Here is a 19,883-nt window from a genome sequence, read left to right as displayed (position 1 = left end):
GCAACTCAGAATATGATGCAAACCTGCAATAATTAAATGTTAAACAACACAAATATCCTTTATATATTTAATCTCATTCTATTTCTTTGCTTCTGACCTTCGATGATCCAGTTCAACCATACGCAAAAATTACTTTAGACAAACATTTGTGTCTTTTTTTATTAAGTTTTTTATATATATTTTATTCTATTTCAAATAATATTTTTTTTATGGTTTTGGTTTCAGTTTTAGTTTTCGTTAACTATAATAACCCTATCATGCACTGTATCTTTTAACCCAAAAACATAAAAAATGCAATCCATAATTAAAAATACAAATAAAACCTGTCAAAAATCAATAAGGAAAATTCCTTCATATTAATTCTATTTATACAAACTTTTCTGACAGTGTGTAATAAAAATATTTACTTTATTATATATATATATATATATATATATACTATACAGTGTGTGTGTGTGTGTGTGTGTGCAGTGTTGGGGGTAACGCATTAAACTAGTGTATATGTGTGTGTGTGTGTGTGTGTGTGTGTGTGTGTGTGTGTGTGTGTGAGACTAATAGGGCTTTTCAAGGGCATGAGAACTGGAAAGCAAAATGTTGATATTTCACATTCTTTTGTCTATCACAGATATTTAATGCTGTAGTGAAATAGACGATGGAAAGATATATTTGGTATGATTAAATGGTGTGGATGTATGGTATATTTAATTTGTGATATGATAATACCACCTGCAGTCATAGTTTTACATGTAGGATTGTGAAGTTGTGTGTCTGTTTGTGTAATCTATTTAACTGACAGATTTTATAATTCTCTGCATTCTCATCTTTTTGTGTAGTGCCACTCAGTTTGCATTGATTTTGATCAGAAATAACTCTGAAGTCACCAGAATAATGATCTGTTATTGTCTTTTATCTTTTTTAGTTCTTGATGAATGCAATATTTGTTAATATTGACATTTGCTGTTTGAGAATTGTGAGGAGTTTCAAGCTCTTACACAGTGTGATAAATGGACATATTTAACTGCACATGCGGTTTGCTGGCCAGCAGGTGGCATCATTTCTTGTGCAGAAAAAAAGGATAATTGGTCAATTAAAAACATCAAACAAGAGAAAAGTGAGTCTGTGTTTTTATGTATGATGGCAATTATGCACATGAATCTTACTGAAAGTAACTACGATTTCTGACTCCCTAAAACTGATTAAATGTTTTATAATCTTAATCATCTTAAATAAATGTAATTTACACTTGGGTTATTATAATTACTAAAACTAATACCATAAAAAAAGTTTCAGTTACACTTTACTTAAAGTCTTAGTATAATATGTATAATGCATAATATTCATAATATACGTTGTAAACCATTATAACTTTTCATAAATAATTGTAACCAAAGTTAAAATTCATAATAGCCTGTCTAAACATATTATCAACATGTAAAAAAAAAAAAAAACTAATAAAATGACCAAAAACACACAACAAAATTACTAAACAATTAAGATGAAAACAGAAACTATAAAAATAAAATTAAATCTAAAATATCAACAAAACCGTATATCAGTAATACTAAAATAACACTGACTTACACCTTCTTAATGTAAATTATATTATATTAAAACTTGTGCTAGAAATATCCAACCAAACAACACAAACCACAGCATTCATTGGTGTATAATATTTATTATTTATAATATATTGAGAGGTACACAAAAGTTTTTCTACAAGAAAACCAAATGACTTACATTTGATTGCCTTTTGTACTTGAGGTAAGGTAGTACAATACATTAGGTTTAGTGTGTCTTAGTGAAACAATACATGAATCAGATACATTTTCAACTATAGCACGTTCAAGTGTCAGGACTCACTCAATGACAAGGATCAAATGACTTGGGGATGTCAAGCTCTGCTAAATCCATTGACCATTGAAATACAAAAATGAATGAATCGGATACGTACAGAATGAGAGAACCCAATAAAACTACTGCTGTGACCAATAAATTAACATAAGCCTAGGTCTAGCAATAGTTAAACCGGATAAAGTAAACAGTAGAGCGTAAGAGCCAGCAGTGGCTTGAGGCTCAGCCTGTGTTTGGATGTACAGTACTAAATCAGCCATCTTCAGCCAGAGGTAACATTCAGTATCGACCTCTGCCACTGCCGGATAATAAATGTCCAATAAAACCTGACGAATAATAAATAATTTTAAGACATGCAATATAATCCTCTGAGCAATAATCAAATAATTTAATATTTCCTTATTGTATCCCACGAACACAGGACATTGTCATGAAGCAGGTATCATTTTTGTAATGCTGACAGTAATGCCATTTTATGGAGCTAGCTTAAGATATAAACAAATACTGATTCAAACTTCCCTTGCTGCAATCCTTGAACAAGCACATTGCCGATGACATGAACAGATGAAAACTTGTGCGGTGGAGACTAGCTAGGAAGCTCGAAGATTACGGCAAGAATGGCAACAAGCCTTGCTGTAATACCAGTGACTGCACAGATTCACCTTCAGAGCCAGCGAGCAGTTGGTGGTGGGACGATCCTGGCAGTTTTCATCTGGAGAAGCAACAAAGGAGTTCAAATTCATGTTATTTATGATTTCTCTGGATCTATAGCAAATGTTTGGTTACTATTAATATGTAAAATTACAGTCAGAGGGCAATGCTTCAAAGTGCATAATTTATATTTAAGGAATAGTTAACCCAAAAATGAAAATTCTGCCATCATTTATCACATTCATGTTGTTCCAAACATGTATAAAATCATGAATATAATGAATGCAATAACGAGGACTAAAAACGGCACATTGATGACATGACACCAATTGCCACATGTCATGTGCCCAAAAATTTAAAAGAAGTAAAGCTATAGAACACCCAATACCGTTCAAAAGTTTGGGATAAAAAAAATTATCTTATCCTCTAAAGGCTGTATTTATTTGATCAAATATACAGTAAAAACAGTAATACTGTGAAATTATTACAATTTAAAAAATAATATACTTTAAAATGTCATTTATTCCTGTGATGGCAAATCTGAATTTTCAGCAGTCTTCAATGTCACATGATTTTTCAGAAATCATTGTAATATACAGATTTATTATCAATGTTGGAAACAGGAGTGCTGTCTAATTTTTTTTTTTTAGGAATCTCTCGTGAATAAAAAGTTAAAAAGAACAGCATTTATTCAAAATAGCATTTTTTGTTACAATACAGGTCTATGCTATCACCTTTTTATCAATTTAACAATATAACATTGCTAAATAACAGTATTAATTTCTTTAAAAAAAAAAGTACTGACTCCATGGTAGTGGGTAGTGAACGGTAGTGTATATTGTTACAAAATATTTCTATTTTGAATAAATTATGTTCTTTTTAACTTTTGTATTGTACAGTATATATGAGATTACGTATAATTATATATATATGAGAGTTGGAAAGCAATGACTTAATAATGACTGAAAATAATTGTCTTTTTCAAGTGAACTGTTTAAGGCACACCTGGAGGTTCGGTGGGGCAGGGCTGGAGTGCACAGGTCTGCTTGTTAACAGGTTTGGTCAAAGGGTCGCATCCACGAACAAGCTCTCTTCCCTGATAACACTTCACATCTCTCATTCGCACACCGACACCACAAGTCTTGGTGCACTGGGAAACAGTTGAGTACAAGCAAGGACAAAGAACAGGTTGGGAACCTTCACTGGACAGAGAGGCTCAAGAAGAAAATGTGTTGTATCTTAAAACCTAGCAAACTCACTTGGCTTAATGTAAATGCCTACACGGGCAGCGGTCTGACAGACATAAATACTGGCTGTTTGTGGCATCATAAACTGAATACATGTTTAAATGTTTCACCTCAGACCATGGCGTTGTGTACCACTTGAAGCAAGGCCTCTCAAAGCAGGTGTCCTCATCTACTGCTCGCTTGCTGCTGTCACATTCCTCGTCCTCGTTGATCTGGACCTTCCCACCCGTGATGCCGGCACACAGCACGATCCTTCTCTTCACACCGCGTCCACATGTTGTGTTGCACTGGGAGGCCGAAGACAATGATTACTGGAGAGATATTGACAAATTATTCATTTTCCATACATATAAGTGTCATCTTCACCCTCTCCCAGTCTTGGGCCAGCCAGTGTGGAGGGCATTCGTTGTCTCCGCAGGGATGAATGGCCAGAGGTTTGTTCTCAGGTGAGCACTGAGACTCAGGTACCACACGGCCCTCTGGTGTTTTGCAGTACACATGCCGCACTGTTTTTCCATGCCCACAGATGCCTGAACACTGCGTAGAAAAGGAAGAACATTTTTAACATTTGAAACATTAAATGTCTTGCTTCTGATCTTACTATGACAGTCACTATACAAAAAATGCTTTATATCATCATGTCCTAACCAGCTGCAACAATACATATTAATTTGTCTGTCTACACTGAAATGTATAGCTTAATGTTATGCAATCACTCCTAATAAGAATCGCATTTGATAGTAAAGAGTTAATTCACCCACTAATTACAATTCTGTCATAATAATTCAGTTCCAAACATATAACTTTCTTTCCTCAGCAAAACACACACAAAAAGATATTTGGAGAAATTCCCATACAATGGAAGTCAGTGGGCTCCAATGTTGTTTACTTACTGGCTTTCTTTAAGTAATCTTCTTTTGTGTTCTGCAGAAAAAGTAATTCAAAATGTTCATTTTTGGGTGGACTATCCTTTTAAGTCATGTGGAGTGTGATTTTGGACCAATGAGATTCCACTGTACTTTGTTGACTTGAAATAAAATAAACATTAACTGAAATAAAACATATAAAAAACTAAATAAACTAATAAGTCAAAGTTAAGAAATACTATATAGACATTTAAAATAAAACTAATACAAATTACAAAAACAAACAACAAAATTGCTTAAACTGTAGCTAAAATCAAAGTGAAAAAATGAATAAATAAAATCTCATTTCAAATATTAACAAAACTATAATAGTATATAAAGGGGGTAACACTATAGTATAGGGACCAATTCTCACTATTAACTGTTGCTTATTAGCATGCCTATTAATAAAATTTTGGCTGTTTATTAGTACTTATAAAGCACATATTCTGCATGAGCATATTCTACATCCCTAATCCTGCCCAATACCTAAACTTAACAACTACATTACTAACTAATAAGCAGCAAAGTAGGGGTTTATTAAGGCAAAAGTCATAGTTAATGGTTTGTTAATAGCGAGAATTGGACCTTAAAATAAAGTGTGACCATTAAGGATCCTAAAACAACACTAAGTTGAACTCTGCTCAATTTCGCATGACCAACAGTTGCTGTCACTCATCAATTCAAATCACCAACTCTATTGAAAATAAATGACTTCCTGTCACTTTGCTGTTTCATATTAGTATCACTTTAAATGTCTCTTGTTGCTTTATTGCATTGTGCTTGATTAAAACCCAATTTAAAGATTTTTAAACTGTCCAACATAATGTGTGCATTTCAAAACTTGACAGTGTCTCACCGGTCCCCACTCAGACGCTGTCCACTGGCGCTCACATGGAGGGCCGGTGCAGTTTTTGGTAGACGCTGGGCGAGTTGCCTCATCACATGCATGGGTTTCATCTGAGCATCTGACCTCTCGCGTAACCAGACCCCTTCGACCACATTTAGCTGGACACTGCACAACAAACAAAACAAGGTTCTCCTCAGTATGTTAGTTTGTTAACATTGACATGGTCCAAACATATCAGTTTTCTAATTAACAAATGCACAAGAAACACTCCACTGATGCACTGATGACTCCGGAGGGAAAGCATTTTATAATAATAAATAATGAAGCATTCTGTATTAAAAACATGTTCTTAATCAGTATTTTTTGTTTTCCAGTAAAAACTTGCAAAGCAAAATTGTGCAAGATATTAAGACTTGTTTTCAGACAATATGTTAATGGTTTGTTAATGCTTCAAATAAGACAAAAAAAAATTGCCATTGCGGTAAGAACCTAATTCAACATATATCTCTGAAAACTATTCTTGTACCACACAGTTTTGCTACTCATATAAATTGAACCTGAAAATTATTTTTGGGAATTTTTACTGGACAAGACAAAAACACTGATTAAAACTTTATTTATTTACTTGCAGTGTATGGAGGTTATAATGAAGGCTTAACTGAATGAGCTCTTAACCTACCTCTGACCACTCAGCTACCTCCCACTGAGGGCCACAAGTGGGGCTCTTACAGGCCCGGCGCTCTGGGGGGCGCTCTAGCTGTGCCTCTATACAGAGGTCACTGTACACAGAGCTGTCTAGGCCGGGAGCCAGCATCTTCCAGCAACGCACAAGACGAAACTGGAAACCTTCTCCACATGTCTGAGAACACTCACTCCAGCTGCTTGCCTCCCATCTACACATAAAGACCACAGTAAGAGTTTTGTGTCAAGTACCACTTTTCATTGGACATAATAAAATGATTGGAATGACATGAGGGTGACTAAATGACAGAATTTTCATTTTTTGTTTGGTTTTCTTTACCTTTCTTGTCTTTTCTACCGAGCCCCGCACTGTGGAATTGTGGATACGTATTAGGAATTCTTTCCACATCTTAATCATTTGCTCCCTTATTTTAGGTTAATCGTGGCCACACTGTACTAAGTTCCCTGGTTTTAGTTAAATTGTGGCTATGATTTAGCGAAATTAAAATGAGGGAATAAATAAGTACAATATGGCCAAGATAAAATGAGGGAACAAATTTTAAAAATGTGGCCAAGGATTGATATGTTGTACTCACCCTTGTGTCATTCTAAACCCATAACACTTTTGGTTAATCTTCAAAGCACAAATGAAAATATTTATAATAAAACCTGAGAGGGTTCTGTTCCTATTTTGAAAGTCCAGGTTACCAAAACTTAGAAGATCCAAAAAGGCCATAACAGCATCCTAGAATTAATCCATACACATACACTGTGTATAAACGCATACATAAAGTGTATCATATATGGTAAACTTGAAAGCCTGTGCATACATTACATGATACAGCAAACCTCATTGGTTCTCACACATCACACACACACACACAATTGTGCTTCTGTGTTTATTGTATGTGATGTGCTCTATGTACAGTATGTGTGTCGATCATTGATTAGACGTAAATAAAAGCATGAACTGGATAAAGCGATCAAATCTCTTCACTCCAATTAAACCACTCAGTTCATATGGATTGGTTTTACAATGCCTTTATGACCTTCTAGGTTTTTATTACCTTGACTTTCAATGGAGTGAGAGAAACTTCTCAGGTTTCATTAGAAATACCTTAATTTGTTTTCTTAAGATTAACCATATTCGTATGGGTTTGGAATATGACATGAGAGTGAGTAAATGATGACAGGATTTTCATTTCTGTGTGATATTCTGCGTGGCTCCATGCTTTTTCTCTGCATTTCTGTGACAATTGCAGCACACGCACCTGGGTTGGCATTCTCTGCCAATGCAGAAATCATGAACTGGCTCTGGTCGAGTCAAAGCATCACAATAAACATCATCCACTTCAATGCCGTCATACCGCACACACATGGCAAGTGATTTCGACACACCTATTTGAGAAAAAAGCATCGTATACACATAAACCCCCACATAAACAAACATGATTATGAGGAATATTTATGTATGGACGTTTGCGGGCACGGAGACTAAGTTCCAATGCCTCGATTACCTATCGAGCAGGTCATACTGCAGGGCTCCTGTGAGGACAACTTCCAGCGGTACATGTCAGCAGCGCTCAGTTTGTTCTTCTGAAGGAGCCTTTGGTTATTCCTGAAGTAAATAAAATAGAACATCGTAGACTAGACCACAGTATAGCCACCTGCACTGTGTATTAGGCAGACCGTTCACGTTTGTTGATGTCGAGACACAAACTGACACTTCAGTCATAAAACCACTAACATTTTTACCATTCCTGGTCACACTCATTACCTTAATGTCAAAGCTGGAAAACAGCGCATTCCCTCAACTAGACAGAAGCCAATAAAATTTGTTCCTCGTGATAAATTCCTGGGATTTATCTGATGCGACAAGCGTAGTCTGTACCCGAGTGATCTATGGGACTTTTTTTCCACAAATGACAAAACATCTTGAATTATGTTTCTCAGACAGTCCGTCTTCCTAACATTCAGGCCTTCTCCTCTTCTCCCCACCTGGAATCTTTCTCTTCTCCTTCGGATACGAGTAAGGGCATTTCATGAGATGTTCTTTATGATCTCTGGCAGAGGGGCTGGTAATGCAGTGTTTGGACGTGGCGGAGGGAACCCAGCATGAATTATAAATATGATGGAATGCAATCCCGCCAGTCTCTGCTTGGCCGTCTCCCCTCGGCGCTCTTTGAATGTCTCAGAGAACGTTAACAAAAAAACCAAGCCAGAGCTCGAGTCTGCAGCACATTCCTTTCTCCCACGAGCAGGGCTGTCCCACCCGAGCCCGTCCAGCATGACTTTGGCATGCCAGGGTGGAGGGCTAAGACCTACTCCTAGCATTCGAAACTGCCAAAAGAGCCAACTGATAAAAGATAGCCACTGGTTCATTGGCATGATCTTGAGGTTTCTAGCATCATGCTCAACCAGAGCTACTAATGAGCTGACTAAAGACTTGAAATTGTGATTTAGCTGTTGTTAGCTTTGCATAATGTAGAGTTGGAACAGTAACTTTTAAGTTATGCCATCACTTAACAAACCAGCATGCTGGCTTTTCTGACTTCAAGTTAGAATCGGAGTTTTGATGACTCATCCTGCAGTACACCGAGTTTTATCCAATCAAATGCCCTCTAGAATGAGAATGCCCCTCCCAATAAAACACCACTGACCAGAAAGTAGCAAATCAGATTTACTGTAATTAAAGCCTACTGGCTGGTTAAAAAAATAGAATTATTACACTACCATAAATACAATTATTATTATTATTATAAAATACACTACAGTTCAAAAGTTTGGGGTCAGTAAGATTTTTTGAAAGAAAATTTATACTTTTTATTCAGCAAGGATACATAACATTGATCCAAATAAAGACATTTATAATGTTACAAAAGATTTCTATTAATGATGTTCTTCTGAACCGTGTACTGATCAAAGGAGACTGAAATAAATACCACGGTTTCTACAAAAATATTAGGCAGCACTATAAAAAGTGTTGTCAGCATTGACAATAATAATAATTAAAAAACATTTCTTGAGCACCAAATCAGCATATTAGAAAGATTTCTGAAGGATCATGAGACACTGAAGACTGGGGTAATGGCTGCTGAAAATTCAGCTTTGCATCACAGAAATAAATCACATTTTATGATACATGAAAACAGAAAACTTTTTGAATTGTAATAAAATTGTTGACCAAATAAATGTCTTGGTAAGCATTAGAGACTTTCTTACCAACCCCAAACTTTTGAACGGTAATGTACATGATCATGTTTACCTGGTGCGATTGCTGCGATTGCGTAAAATGGTTGTAACAGTTCTGTTTAGGAGCAGGAAGTCCCCCGTGTCATTTCGCCGTTGCCCAAGTGTGAACTCAAGCAGTGAGCCATTAAGACCCACTTGCTCAAGACTGCTGTAGTCTAACTCCAGTGGGCCTTCAGAGGACAAGCCATCTCTTCGAGTAAGAAGTTGATTGGTTGAGATGTTAGCAAGAACACCATCTGAGCCAATCCGTTCTCCCATCAGCACTCTCCAGATAAGGTTTTCAGAGTTTACCATGTCTTCTGCAGGTCTGCTGATTGGTGCTACGCCAGGGGCTCCTACTCCACTGGGCCAGCTGCAGTTCCCCTCTTTTAAAACAAAGGTTTGACTCATTAAAGAAAAGATAGATTCACTTTTCATTAAAGATTAAATTCATTTTGCTTGAAGGCTGTACCTGTTAAGGTACATCTGAAATAGATCCCAACAACTTGGTCAGTACCAAACTAAAACAAAGTCTGGGTTTGAAATGGATCACTGCAGATAGCAACTAATTTAAGAGGATTTAAGGGTAAGGTTGTATCATAGATTATAATGCAAGACAGGGGCACAACCTTCATCAGGACACCCAACCTCATTTATAATTATTAATGTCAGAGAGACAGTAAACACGAATAGCCATAATTCTCTGACTTCCGTGGAGGGAAAATGTCAGGCCTCTCTGAATTTTTCATCATTTCTAGCTAATCTTTTCTGTGGCTGATGCATTATAAAGGACTCCATATGGCCAGTAGAAAGAGGCCTTTTAACTCACTAACGATTGCCCAGTGAACCAAGTACTCTCTCTCTGTCTTGTCTGTTCTCCACTTACTTCAGATACCATGAAAGCATATGGTGGCAAAAATATTGGGTCATTTTAAGGTAATTTTTTTTAGACAAAAAGGTTTATTTTTTAAGAAATCAGCATGTCAGTATCAGCAAATCAGCATATTAGAATGATTTCTGAAGGATCAGGTGACACTGAAGAACAGAGTAATGACTGCTGAAAATTTAGCTTTGCCATCACAGGAATAAAGAAACAGTTATTTTACATTGTAATAACTGTAACAAATTGTGATATTTCAGTATTTATTGTTTGTACTGTATTTTTTTTACAAAATAAATGCAACCAATTGGTAAGCCTATAAGAAAGTTCTTTTAAAAACATTAAAATCTTACAAACTTCAAATATGTGAATGGCAGTGTACATCTGAATTATACTATATAATTCTATGATATATACAGGTCTACATTTTTAATTGTAGGATGTCATAATAGCATTAGGTTTTGAATTAGATAATAAAAGATAATCAAATAAAATAAATGTTCTGAAACATTTTAAGATAAAAAAGAAAACATTTGGAGAAAGGAAAAAAAAAGAACACACACATACGAAATAATAGAAAAAAAACATATCCCAAGGGTCTCACTCTAACTTTTCACTTCTTTTTTTTTTTTGCCTTAAGATTCTAAATAAGTGAATGTGTCCACAGATCTTTCACAAATAGACATAAAAACATTTAACAATCTCAGATTTGATTCCTCATATGAAAACCTATAATGCCAATAAATGAAATTAATTGAGCTACTTTTTTTGCCAGAAATATATAGACAAATACAGAGCAGATTAAGATATTCACCTGTATACTGGACTTGTGTGTTAGCATCCTGCTGACAGTCAATGTTAGCCGTCTCATACACTTCATTGGTTTCCTGGCCAGGCTTTTGTCCTTCCACAGCTCGTGGCCCAGTGCTTGTCTTATCATACACACTCTCATTAAGGTGTAAAACACTCCCAATCTCCACAGACACCAGACTGGATCCTCCTTGGGGGCCCGTGTAGATGGGAGGCTGGGAGACAGAAGCCATAGAGTTCCTCATCACTGTGTACTCATAGGTGATATAAGGATTGTGGCCATTTTGGTTCCAGACCTTTGAGGCAAGACAGAGACATGTCCAGCAATTAAGAGGAAATTCTGAGAAATATGTTATGATAATATCTCATTTTACACTTGCAGGAAACAAACATTCTGGACTGCTCTTTCCCAGAGTTAATATTTATGCTGCACAAAATCATGACAATACAAGGGCACTGAGGTTGAAAGATGTCCAGAATACAATATTTCCGTTTCTGAAATACTGCGTCATCGCACATTTGTCCCATAAACCCAGAGCGAAGTGAAATAATTGAGTCATTCCTCCTGGGACAATGCATCAGAATATTACCATTTATGCAGAGTGAACCATTAGACCTTTGGCCTGCACTAAGTCAAAGCCATGGTTAGCCAGCCAGTGAGATTACCCATGAGCCCTTGGCGGCGAAGAGAGGACCACGGCTACAGTACCAGAACATTGATGGGCTGATCGATGGGCCCTTTTGCCACGATGTACTCGATCCCCGTCTCATACACATCAGTAGGCCGCCGGTATTTGAAAATGGTCCCTGCTGCATGGAAGTTCTGAGGGGTGTCCACTTTATATGCTCCGTTGAAGAAAAAGTTCCCTGCTTGGTCAGTCACAGCTGGAAAATAACAAGGGTTTGATATAATGATGGGAAGATTGGACAATTTGATTGACTCTCTCGTTTGATCTCGTTCAGCAAAACGAACTAATCTTTGTTCAAGTCGTTTCATTCATTTGAGCAGAGTTCAAATGTTATATATTCAAATTCCCCGAACACATCCACCTATGCAATCTTTGATCATAACAATATTACCAATTACAAAAAACATTTGAATGTAGCCAAAGATAAACTATGAGAAACATAAATGATTAGTTTATCTCCTGAATCATGAACCAACCATCACTGGTAAATGTCAAGCATGTAGATAAATCCTGTGTTTTGCATGTACATTTTGAATTAGCTTCTATTTTTTGTTTTCAACTTTTGATTTTTATGTCAGTTTAGCCATTTTAGTACTTCAACCTAAACTTTTTTTGATTTAAGTTTTTTTTGTTCACGTTTTTAAAAATCTAATGTTTATATTTTACTTCTGACTTACTTAACACTGATTACTAGGGCATTTATTGTGGGTTTCACTATAAAGATTTGTCTCCCTTGTCATGGAAAAAGCTTGATATTGTAGATGAAGTATAAGTATCGTCATGCTCTGAAAGTCTTACACACAGCTGAACGTGCAAGCCATTCAAAGGTTTGCTCACCCAGGATATCTGCAGACTTCTTCCTCTCTATAATCTGGATGTCCCATGATCCTTCTGGGATTTGAGTTATGAAAGAATAGCCTTCGAAGAAAGAGTTCACTTAACTGATGAATTTACACAGAACCATTGAATATGAATGCCATTCAACCAAACACTGAACTGGCATTACCTAGACTAGAAGCCCCGCGGCGAAAGTTCCCAGTAATGCGACTGCAGCTGCTCCCATCTCCCTGACACACGCCACACTTATCCAGAGTGTTGGGGGAGAAGAGGACACCATCACATCCAATGGGCTGCAAAGGTACACATCAGCTTATAAGTTAAGATCACATGCCTGAGAAAAGTAATATAAGGATAAATCTTACAGCACTATAAGCCACTTACTTCACATCTCCCATTGACACACACGCCCCTGTAGTTGCTGTACTTGCAAGATGTCCCATCACGTGCAGGTACCATCAACTGTCTTTGACCATCAGAGGTGGTGCAGTGCAAGTCACATGGATTACTGGAGATATGAACGTAGTCATCTACAGGAATATAAACAGAGTTCATTGTTTTAACGTAAATGATACCTTCAGAGCACAGCTTCATTAAATAAAACAGTTAATACCAGGATATAGAGGTTTCCAGTGGTAATTTTTTCCATTGTAAACCTGAGAGTTGAATGACCAACACTGCTCTTCTCTGAAGCTCCTTCCTGTAGAAGGACATTCCTGTAATTCACAGAAAGAGAGTCAATTGCATGCAACTGAATCTCGCTTTACAGTCTATTTGGTTGCAACAGACATTAAAAAAGCAAATTATGCATGAATTAATGGTAAGCCTCAGGTGGAAGTGGAACGTGAGGCTCGCTGTCAAGTCAGGCATCTGGGATGTATTTCTGTTAGACATGCACTGTGAATGTGTGTGAGAGAGGAAAGGAAAGACGGATACTGTGAGCTGACCTTTGCATTGCAGAGATGATACTTCTTTGCATTGCCTGTGCATGTCATGTTGTCTTTACCGGTTGTTGTTTTCTTTCTTTGAAAGAAATTGTTTCAGTTTAGTAGCAGTTGAATACAACAGGACATTTATTACACTCGCAAAGTTTTCCCCAGTGCTTAAAAAAAAATGACATGATTTAAGATTAAGGATTAGAAATGGTTCAAGGAAGAAAACTAAAACAAAAAGTGGAACAAAAACATTGAATTTGAGTAGGCTAACTTATGGATGCCCCAAAAAAATCATGCTGGGATAAATCATAATTATGACATAAAAAGTTGAAATTCTGAGATAATAAGTCAAAATTGAAACAAAAAGTTGTATACAAGTAGGACATAAGTAACATTTTTGTCATAATTATTGCTTAGTATCTCACAATTATGATTTAGTATGTCATAAATTTGACATTTTACATCATAATTATGATTTAGTATGTCCTAATGTTTTTTATCCTATAATTTAAACTTTTTATAATTATGACGTTTTATCTTATCATTATGACTTAGTATGTCATAATTTCGACTTTTATACAATTATGACTTTTTATCACATAATTATGTCTTTGTACAGCATGTCACAAAAATGACTCTTGTCTCATGTTGTAATAGTTCTGACACTTTTATCTCATAATTGATTTAGTATGTCATAAATTTGACTTTTTTTCTTATCATTTTGACTTAGTATGTCATAATTTCACCTTTTTATATCACAGTTATGATTTACTAAAACATGACTTTTTTCTTATGTGGTGGAACTGGGTTGCAAGCTAACTATTTGCTGTATTTTGCAGGTGGGGTGGTGTCAGGGAAACCTTGTGCAAACATTCTTCACATAGAATTTATCTTGCAGAAAATCTTACCGACATTATAAACAGTAACAGATTGTTATAAAATGTAATATGTGAAGCTGATGTTTTGTGTGACAGCCGCTGACCTTTGCTGTAGACAGTGTCTTTCCTGTGACATGACGCCTCCTCCACAGGTACGAGTGCAGGCGGTCCATTTTGTCCATTCTCCCCACCAGTATGTGATCACCTCCAGCCCATCCTCTAGACTGTTAGAGGCAACACCCTCTTCCTTTGGCAAATAAAGAGTTCATTTAGAAAATTACCATTGGAGATCAACATCTATGCTAAGAGCAAGCTATAACATTTCTTATATTTTTAATCTTTGAAAGAGAGTATTACAATATACACGGCAAAAAAAAAAAATTATTGTTTTTAACATAAATCTAGTGAGACGTGGGTTTTGATTTATTTAAAAAAAACTTGTGAGAATATTACAAACCTGTCCTCTACTTGAGAGATTGCCCAGAGACAGAGCTAGCGTTACAAGACCAAGCAGCACCAGACTGCTCTCCACATACTGGGCCCTTGACCAGATCCTCATCCTGCAGGGAATGAATATTTGGAGAAAAGAAACGGAATAATCTCTCGAAAGGTTTAATTAGCTTTTTACAGATCTGAGCACAAACGAGCTTCAGTTCAAGTCTGCTATGTCTTCTAAGGATATCTTTGAATGGATGACAGTGAGTCAAACAGCAACATTACAGACTAATTAAAGTTGAAAAAGTGAAAAAGCATAATAGCACCCCTTTAAAAAAAAGGTTCCAAAAAGGGCTTTTCACAGCGATGCCATAGAAGAGCCAGCTTTGGTTCTCCAAAGAACCTTTCAGTGTTTTCACAGTTCTTAAAATAACCTTTTTTTTCTTAGCGTGAAGAACATTTTTAATAACCTAAAGAACCTTTTTCCACTGTAAAGAACCTTTTGTGGAATGAAAAGTTTCCATGGATGGTAAAGCAACATTTTGGTTCTCTAAAGAACCTTTTATTGAACAGTCCTTAAAAGAACCTTAGAACTTGGGCTCTCGGGCGAGATCCCAATTCGTCAGTCACGACTGACGTAACGTCGAACGTGACTGACTGAAAGGGAACCTTATTTTTTGCACTGAAAATACACTTGGCTTAAAAATATTAGGGGCAGGTGCCCTCTCAGTTTGCATGGACTTGACAGTTTTGTTGGCAGGAACACATGAAATACAGTGAAAGAAAGTATGAGATTCTCTAGCTTGTATTCAAGTGACCAGTGATGCAACTACTTACACGCACATAGCTAGAGTCAGATATAAGGCAACACCACCATAAAAAAAATCACCAAATCACACAAAGTTCTCCAGTTCTCCTCCATCTCATGTCTCCTCATCAGACCTGCACCTCCAATTAGGTATAGGCTCCTTAAAGTAAGCAAACGTATAATCTCACTCTGTTTGCAGTCTGGCTTTTCCTGGCACTAAATATTGGTGACAGGTGTCTTAAACTACCCACTGGAGCACCTGGAGTTCATTATCCACCCCAGACACAGCTGGAGCAGCGCCAGCTCACCAAACACTCGTCTCCCACAGACCACGGAGCGAGGCTGCGACGGCCGAGACAGACCTTCCTCTTCTGAGCTTCCCAGGCTACGAAAGAGAGTAAACACAGACTAACCCCCTTCCCACTCCCCTGGGGCCTCCGCTCAAGGGAAGAGGGGTGTTTTTCTTTCCCTGGCAGCAGACAGACAGCAGGGCCGTTCCCCATTTGGGGAGGCAAGCCCTGTCTATGAGCTGGAAGCAGACTCATCTTTCTCTGGAAGAGCTTCTGGTCACAGGGACCAGATGCAAGGATTCCTCAGTTCTCAGCAGACTTCTCATGTCTCAAAATCACTGTTGCAGCTTTCTATCAAACAGGTGAAGGGTACAAACCCACAGCAGGAGGACAGTTAAGACGAGGTCAATCATGCAAGTGTTGAGAGACCAGCAACAAGTGCAGAGCAGATAAAACCATCAAATTTACATTCATGTCAAAAGGATTTCAAGCTATGGATTTGATCCTTTACCTATTTATCCATTTTTGTGACTCACTTTATAATGTGTAAAAAAGCATTTCCTGTGAGTGTGTGATAGACTTCTGATTTATTAGTATTTATTATAGGTGAATAAGAGTGAACTGTAAAAAGTGCAGTAAACTGTAAAACTATTCGCACTACAATCCTGTGTGTTTATGATTAAAGCAATACATTTACTGAACAAATACTGAAAAAAATTGGTGCGGAATTTACTTTGAATCCATTTTCACTCAGAAACTGAAATTGCATCAAGTGCATAATGAACTAAAATAACCGGAAGTAGCTGACACCAGAAGCCTTAGTTGCTCTCTGGATTACATGCCTGTCTGGAATACTTGATTCTGATTGGTTAATCGCAGCAATTAGCAGTCAGATATTTCCTAATATTCACATCATCCATGGCAACAGTGTATATTATTCCACTCTTCTGGGTAACTTTCATGGCTGTGGTCTCACACCACAGACTCACTCTTTATGGTTTCATACAAACGCAGATAGTTTCATCTTTTGTCTCAGTTATCAACTCCAGTGAAAATGACTTTGGAAGACTCCAGTGTTTATATGACTGTAAGATTTTTAGAGTGTTCATCTTGTTGCTAGGCAGATTGTTTTGTACATTGTAATGAACAATCATTTTTTGAAGCTTTTGGAGACTATATGACACATTATAAAATCATTTTGACAGTTGTTTATGATCATGGATTCTATTTATATGCCGAACAGCCAAGTACATTCATGATCACAAAGTAAGAAGTAGTTGAAATAGAATTTTGTCCTGGAGCTCTTTACTTTATAGTGGCTCTATCTTCCTCATTTAGTTGCTTGGCTCCTGTCTACACATAAGCTGCTCACTGATTTCTTGTGGTTCTCCTCATCAATTTATCATTCATGATGATGTATTTATGTAAGTAGCTATTTTCATGATTAATATCAGATTAATTTACCTCTTGACACATTGTCAAAACCACACATTCATTTTCTAGGGGTTTTTAAATTGGACGTTTCAAAACATGACTTAATAGAGCTAAATATATCATCTTACATTGATTTCTCAATAACAAACAGCGTGACCTCACTGCAAAAGCCCCATTTCCATGTATTTATTACAGAATTGATCATTCACAAAGCGTACCAAGAGCATTGTCTACTTTGGACTTAAAGTAAGTCTCAGCTGTTCTCTGCAGCTGGACCCAAAAAGAAAAAAATACAGTGCCACAGTACTATCACATAATTTTCCCTGGATGACCATTACTGTCACTTTATTTCTCTTTCATCCAGTTCTTTGCATCAGCAGATTAACACTGTTTGTTTGAGTTTGTGGAACAAGTGTCTAGTCTGCTTGGCTTCCCATGCTCTTTCCCAAAACATTCAGCACGATTTAGCAAAATGGACACACACACACACACACACACACACACACACACACACATAGAGTCAGTCACACAGTAAATATTTGCCCTTACCTGCAGTCCAGGGGCAGTGTTGGAGCTGAGTGCTGCTTGGACAGTGTGGGTGGTGCTGGTGCAGTGGTGGTTTCTAATGGTGTGTTCTGAGGATGTGCCTTGTAAAGAGGGTAAGGTGTGCTCCTGCATCCCTCCTCTCCCTCTTCCTCTCCTCCTCCCTCCCGCTTTCTTTCCTTCAATCCCAGCAGGAAGAGAGTGGCAGCGCTTGGGAACGCCTACATGAAAACACTTTCCCGGCTGGTGCCAAGCTCATGGGCTGCCGCTGTTGTGTGGTGGAGTGGAGCCACAGTGCCACAGACTCAGCCAAGCTGCTGTCTACTGGTCTCAGCTCGCAGACAGACAGGGAGGAAGTTGCCGTTTCCCACAGAGAAGCCCCCACCGTACCCCTCCTCATCACATCGGTCCATTCACCCTCCACACACACTTTGTCTATGCCAGATCATCCTCTCTTGTGTTTCCCGCTGTGCAGTAAGTCTGTCTTACCTTGCATGTTCCACTGCTGTTGAGAGACCCATCGGTACCACAGGCCACAGTGTAAGAGCACTTCATGGGACTCCTGATAACAATCCTAATGACAACAATGAGTACAACAAAGACAAAGATTAGTGGCACTGAAAAGAAAATTAATTAAATGGTGACCATTCAAACCAATAAGAAACAGAGTACTCAACAAATTAAAAACTTACACTAGAAAAGGAGGAGGGGGCGGGACTATATATATATATGAGTTATAAATTATTAAGCCTTATAAAGTTTTTATGTTTTTTTTTTTATTTTGTGTTCATTGTATTTTAATATATACACATGCACTTTATATATATATATATATATATATTACATTTAAATTAACAAATTTTAGTTTAAAATAAATGTTTTTTTTTCATTGTTTTAATTATGAATCTAACTAAATTGCATGTGGTTCCTGCTTAAAATGAAAATGTAAAAAAATTACACATTATCTTGTACATTATCTTCTCAACAAAAAAAAAAATCTTGTTTTATGTGATTATTTTACAAAACCAAACCAACATACTGATTAAGAAAGTGATGTTTTGCAGTGTAATAAAAGAGGAAGAGAGCGATGGATGGAGAAAAAGGCTTGGGCAGCACAGGCAGATAGCTGAGACCACCATGCCTGTATGTGACGTCTACATTTATAGACCACATGTTCTCTTCGTTGCCTGTCTGTCTGCTCTGTACATTAGGGACGCTTCGCTACACTTAAAGCTCAATCAAACACTCCTCTCAACCACAGATTTGTATGGTGATAGACATACTTCAGGAGATTTGCACAGTCTGGAAGTCTGGAGGAATGGTCGCTTTTTAAAAGCCTAAAATTACAAGGCACAAAACATAGGGAAGGTTTGTGTGTGTGTCACAGAGAAGGAGAGAAATCCTTCAGTACTTCTAAGGTGAATGGCCATGTAGGGAAAATGCATATTGGTTGTTATAAACAGACAAGAAAAAAGAGGTTTTCCTTCAGTCTAAGCTAGGGAATGAAAAACACTCATTGTGGGTCAGAGGGAAAAAAGTTGGGAATGAATAGACAAAAATCATTTATTGCTCTCTAACTAGCTGTCTAATTCACCACACATGAATGCATTCACTACACTCATAGTCCAAACAAATGTTCTTCTCACACGACAGGCATGTTATTAGAGCCTAATTCTGCAGGGTCTGTTTTGGAACAATGAATCAGCTCTGCTATGCAAACTGATTGCAAGCTAAGCAGATATGGGGAAATAAACAGACCTGCATTTTAAAGTCAAACGATCACTACTTTCTAGCAGTTGGTTCTTGCTATTAAGGAAAATGTTTTGGTCATGCTTCTGGTCTGTTTTTGAATTATTCACCAATGGTTATTCCAAAGAAATAATAGTAATAATTATAATCTATAATCAAAATTAAAGAAACTTGCAAAA

The 19,883-nt window shown here is 37.1% G+C and overlaps 1 protein-coding gene across 1 annotated transcript; it reads right to left on the bottom strand.

The window, feature by feature from the left end:
• Positions 1 to 2,328: 2,328 nt before the first annotated feature.
• On the bottom strand, positions 2,329 to 18,214 carry LOC107699701 (ADAMTS-like protein 2). Its single transcript, XM_016501033.1, is given in 21 exon segments — positions 2,329 to 2,563; positions 3,508 to 3,652; positions 3,860 to 4,036; positions 4,116 to 4,286; positions 5,514 to 5,669; positions 6,184 to 6,397; positions 7,457 to 7,583; positions 7,703 to 7,803; positions 9,451 to 9,802; positions 11,111 to 11,402; positions 11,816 to 11,991; positions 12,633 to 12,713; positions 12,802 to 12,925; positions 13,017 to 13,162; positions 13,246 to 13,348; positions 13,580 to 13,655; positions 14,550 to 14,692; positions 14,903 to 15,047; positions 18,004 to 18,093; positions 18,095 to 18,145; positions 18,147 to 18,214. Coding segments are annotated over 21 exon segments (3,060 nt in total). The 3' UTR covers positions 2,329 to 2,441.
• Between the last annotated feature and the right edge of the window lie 1,669 nt (positions 18,215 to 19,883).

This window comes from Sinocyclocheilus anshuiensis, unplaced genomic scaffold, assembly GCF_001515605.1.
Source record: "Sinocyclocheilus anshuiensis isolate Anshui unplaced genomic scaffold, SAMN03320099.WGS_v1.1 scaffold278, whole genome shotgun sequence".
Taxonomy (NCBI): domain Eukaryota; kingdom Metazoa; phylum Chordata; class Actinopteri; order Cypriniformes; family Cyprinidae; genus Sinocyclocheilus; species Sinocyclocheilus anshuiensis.
The sequence above is the reverse complement of the archived record's forward strand: the minus strand, read 5'-3'. Positions and strand labels throughout refer to the sequence as shown.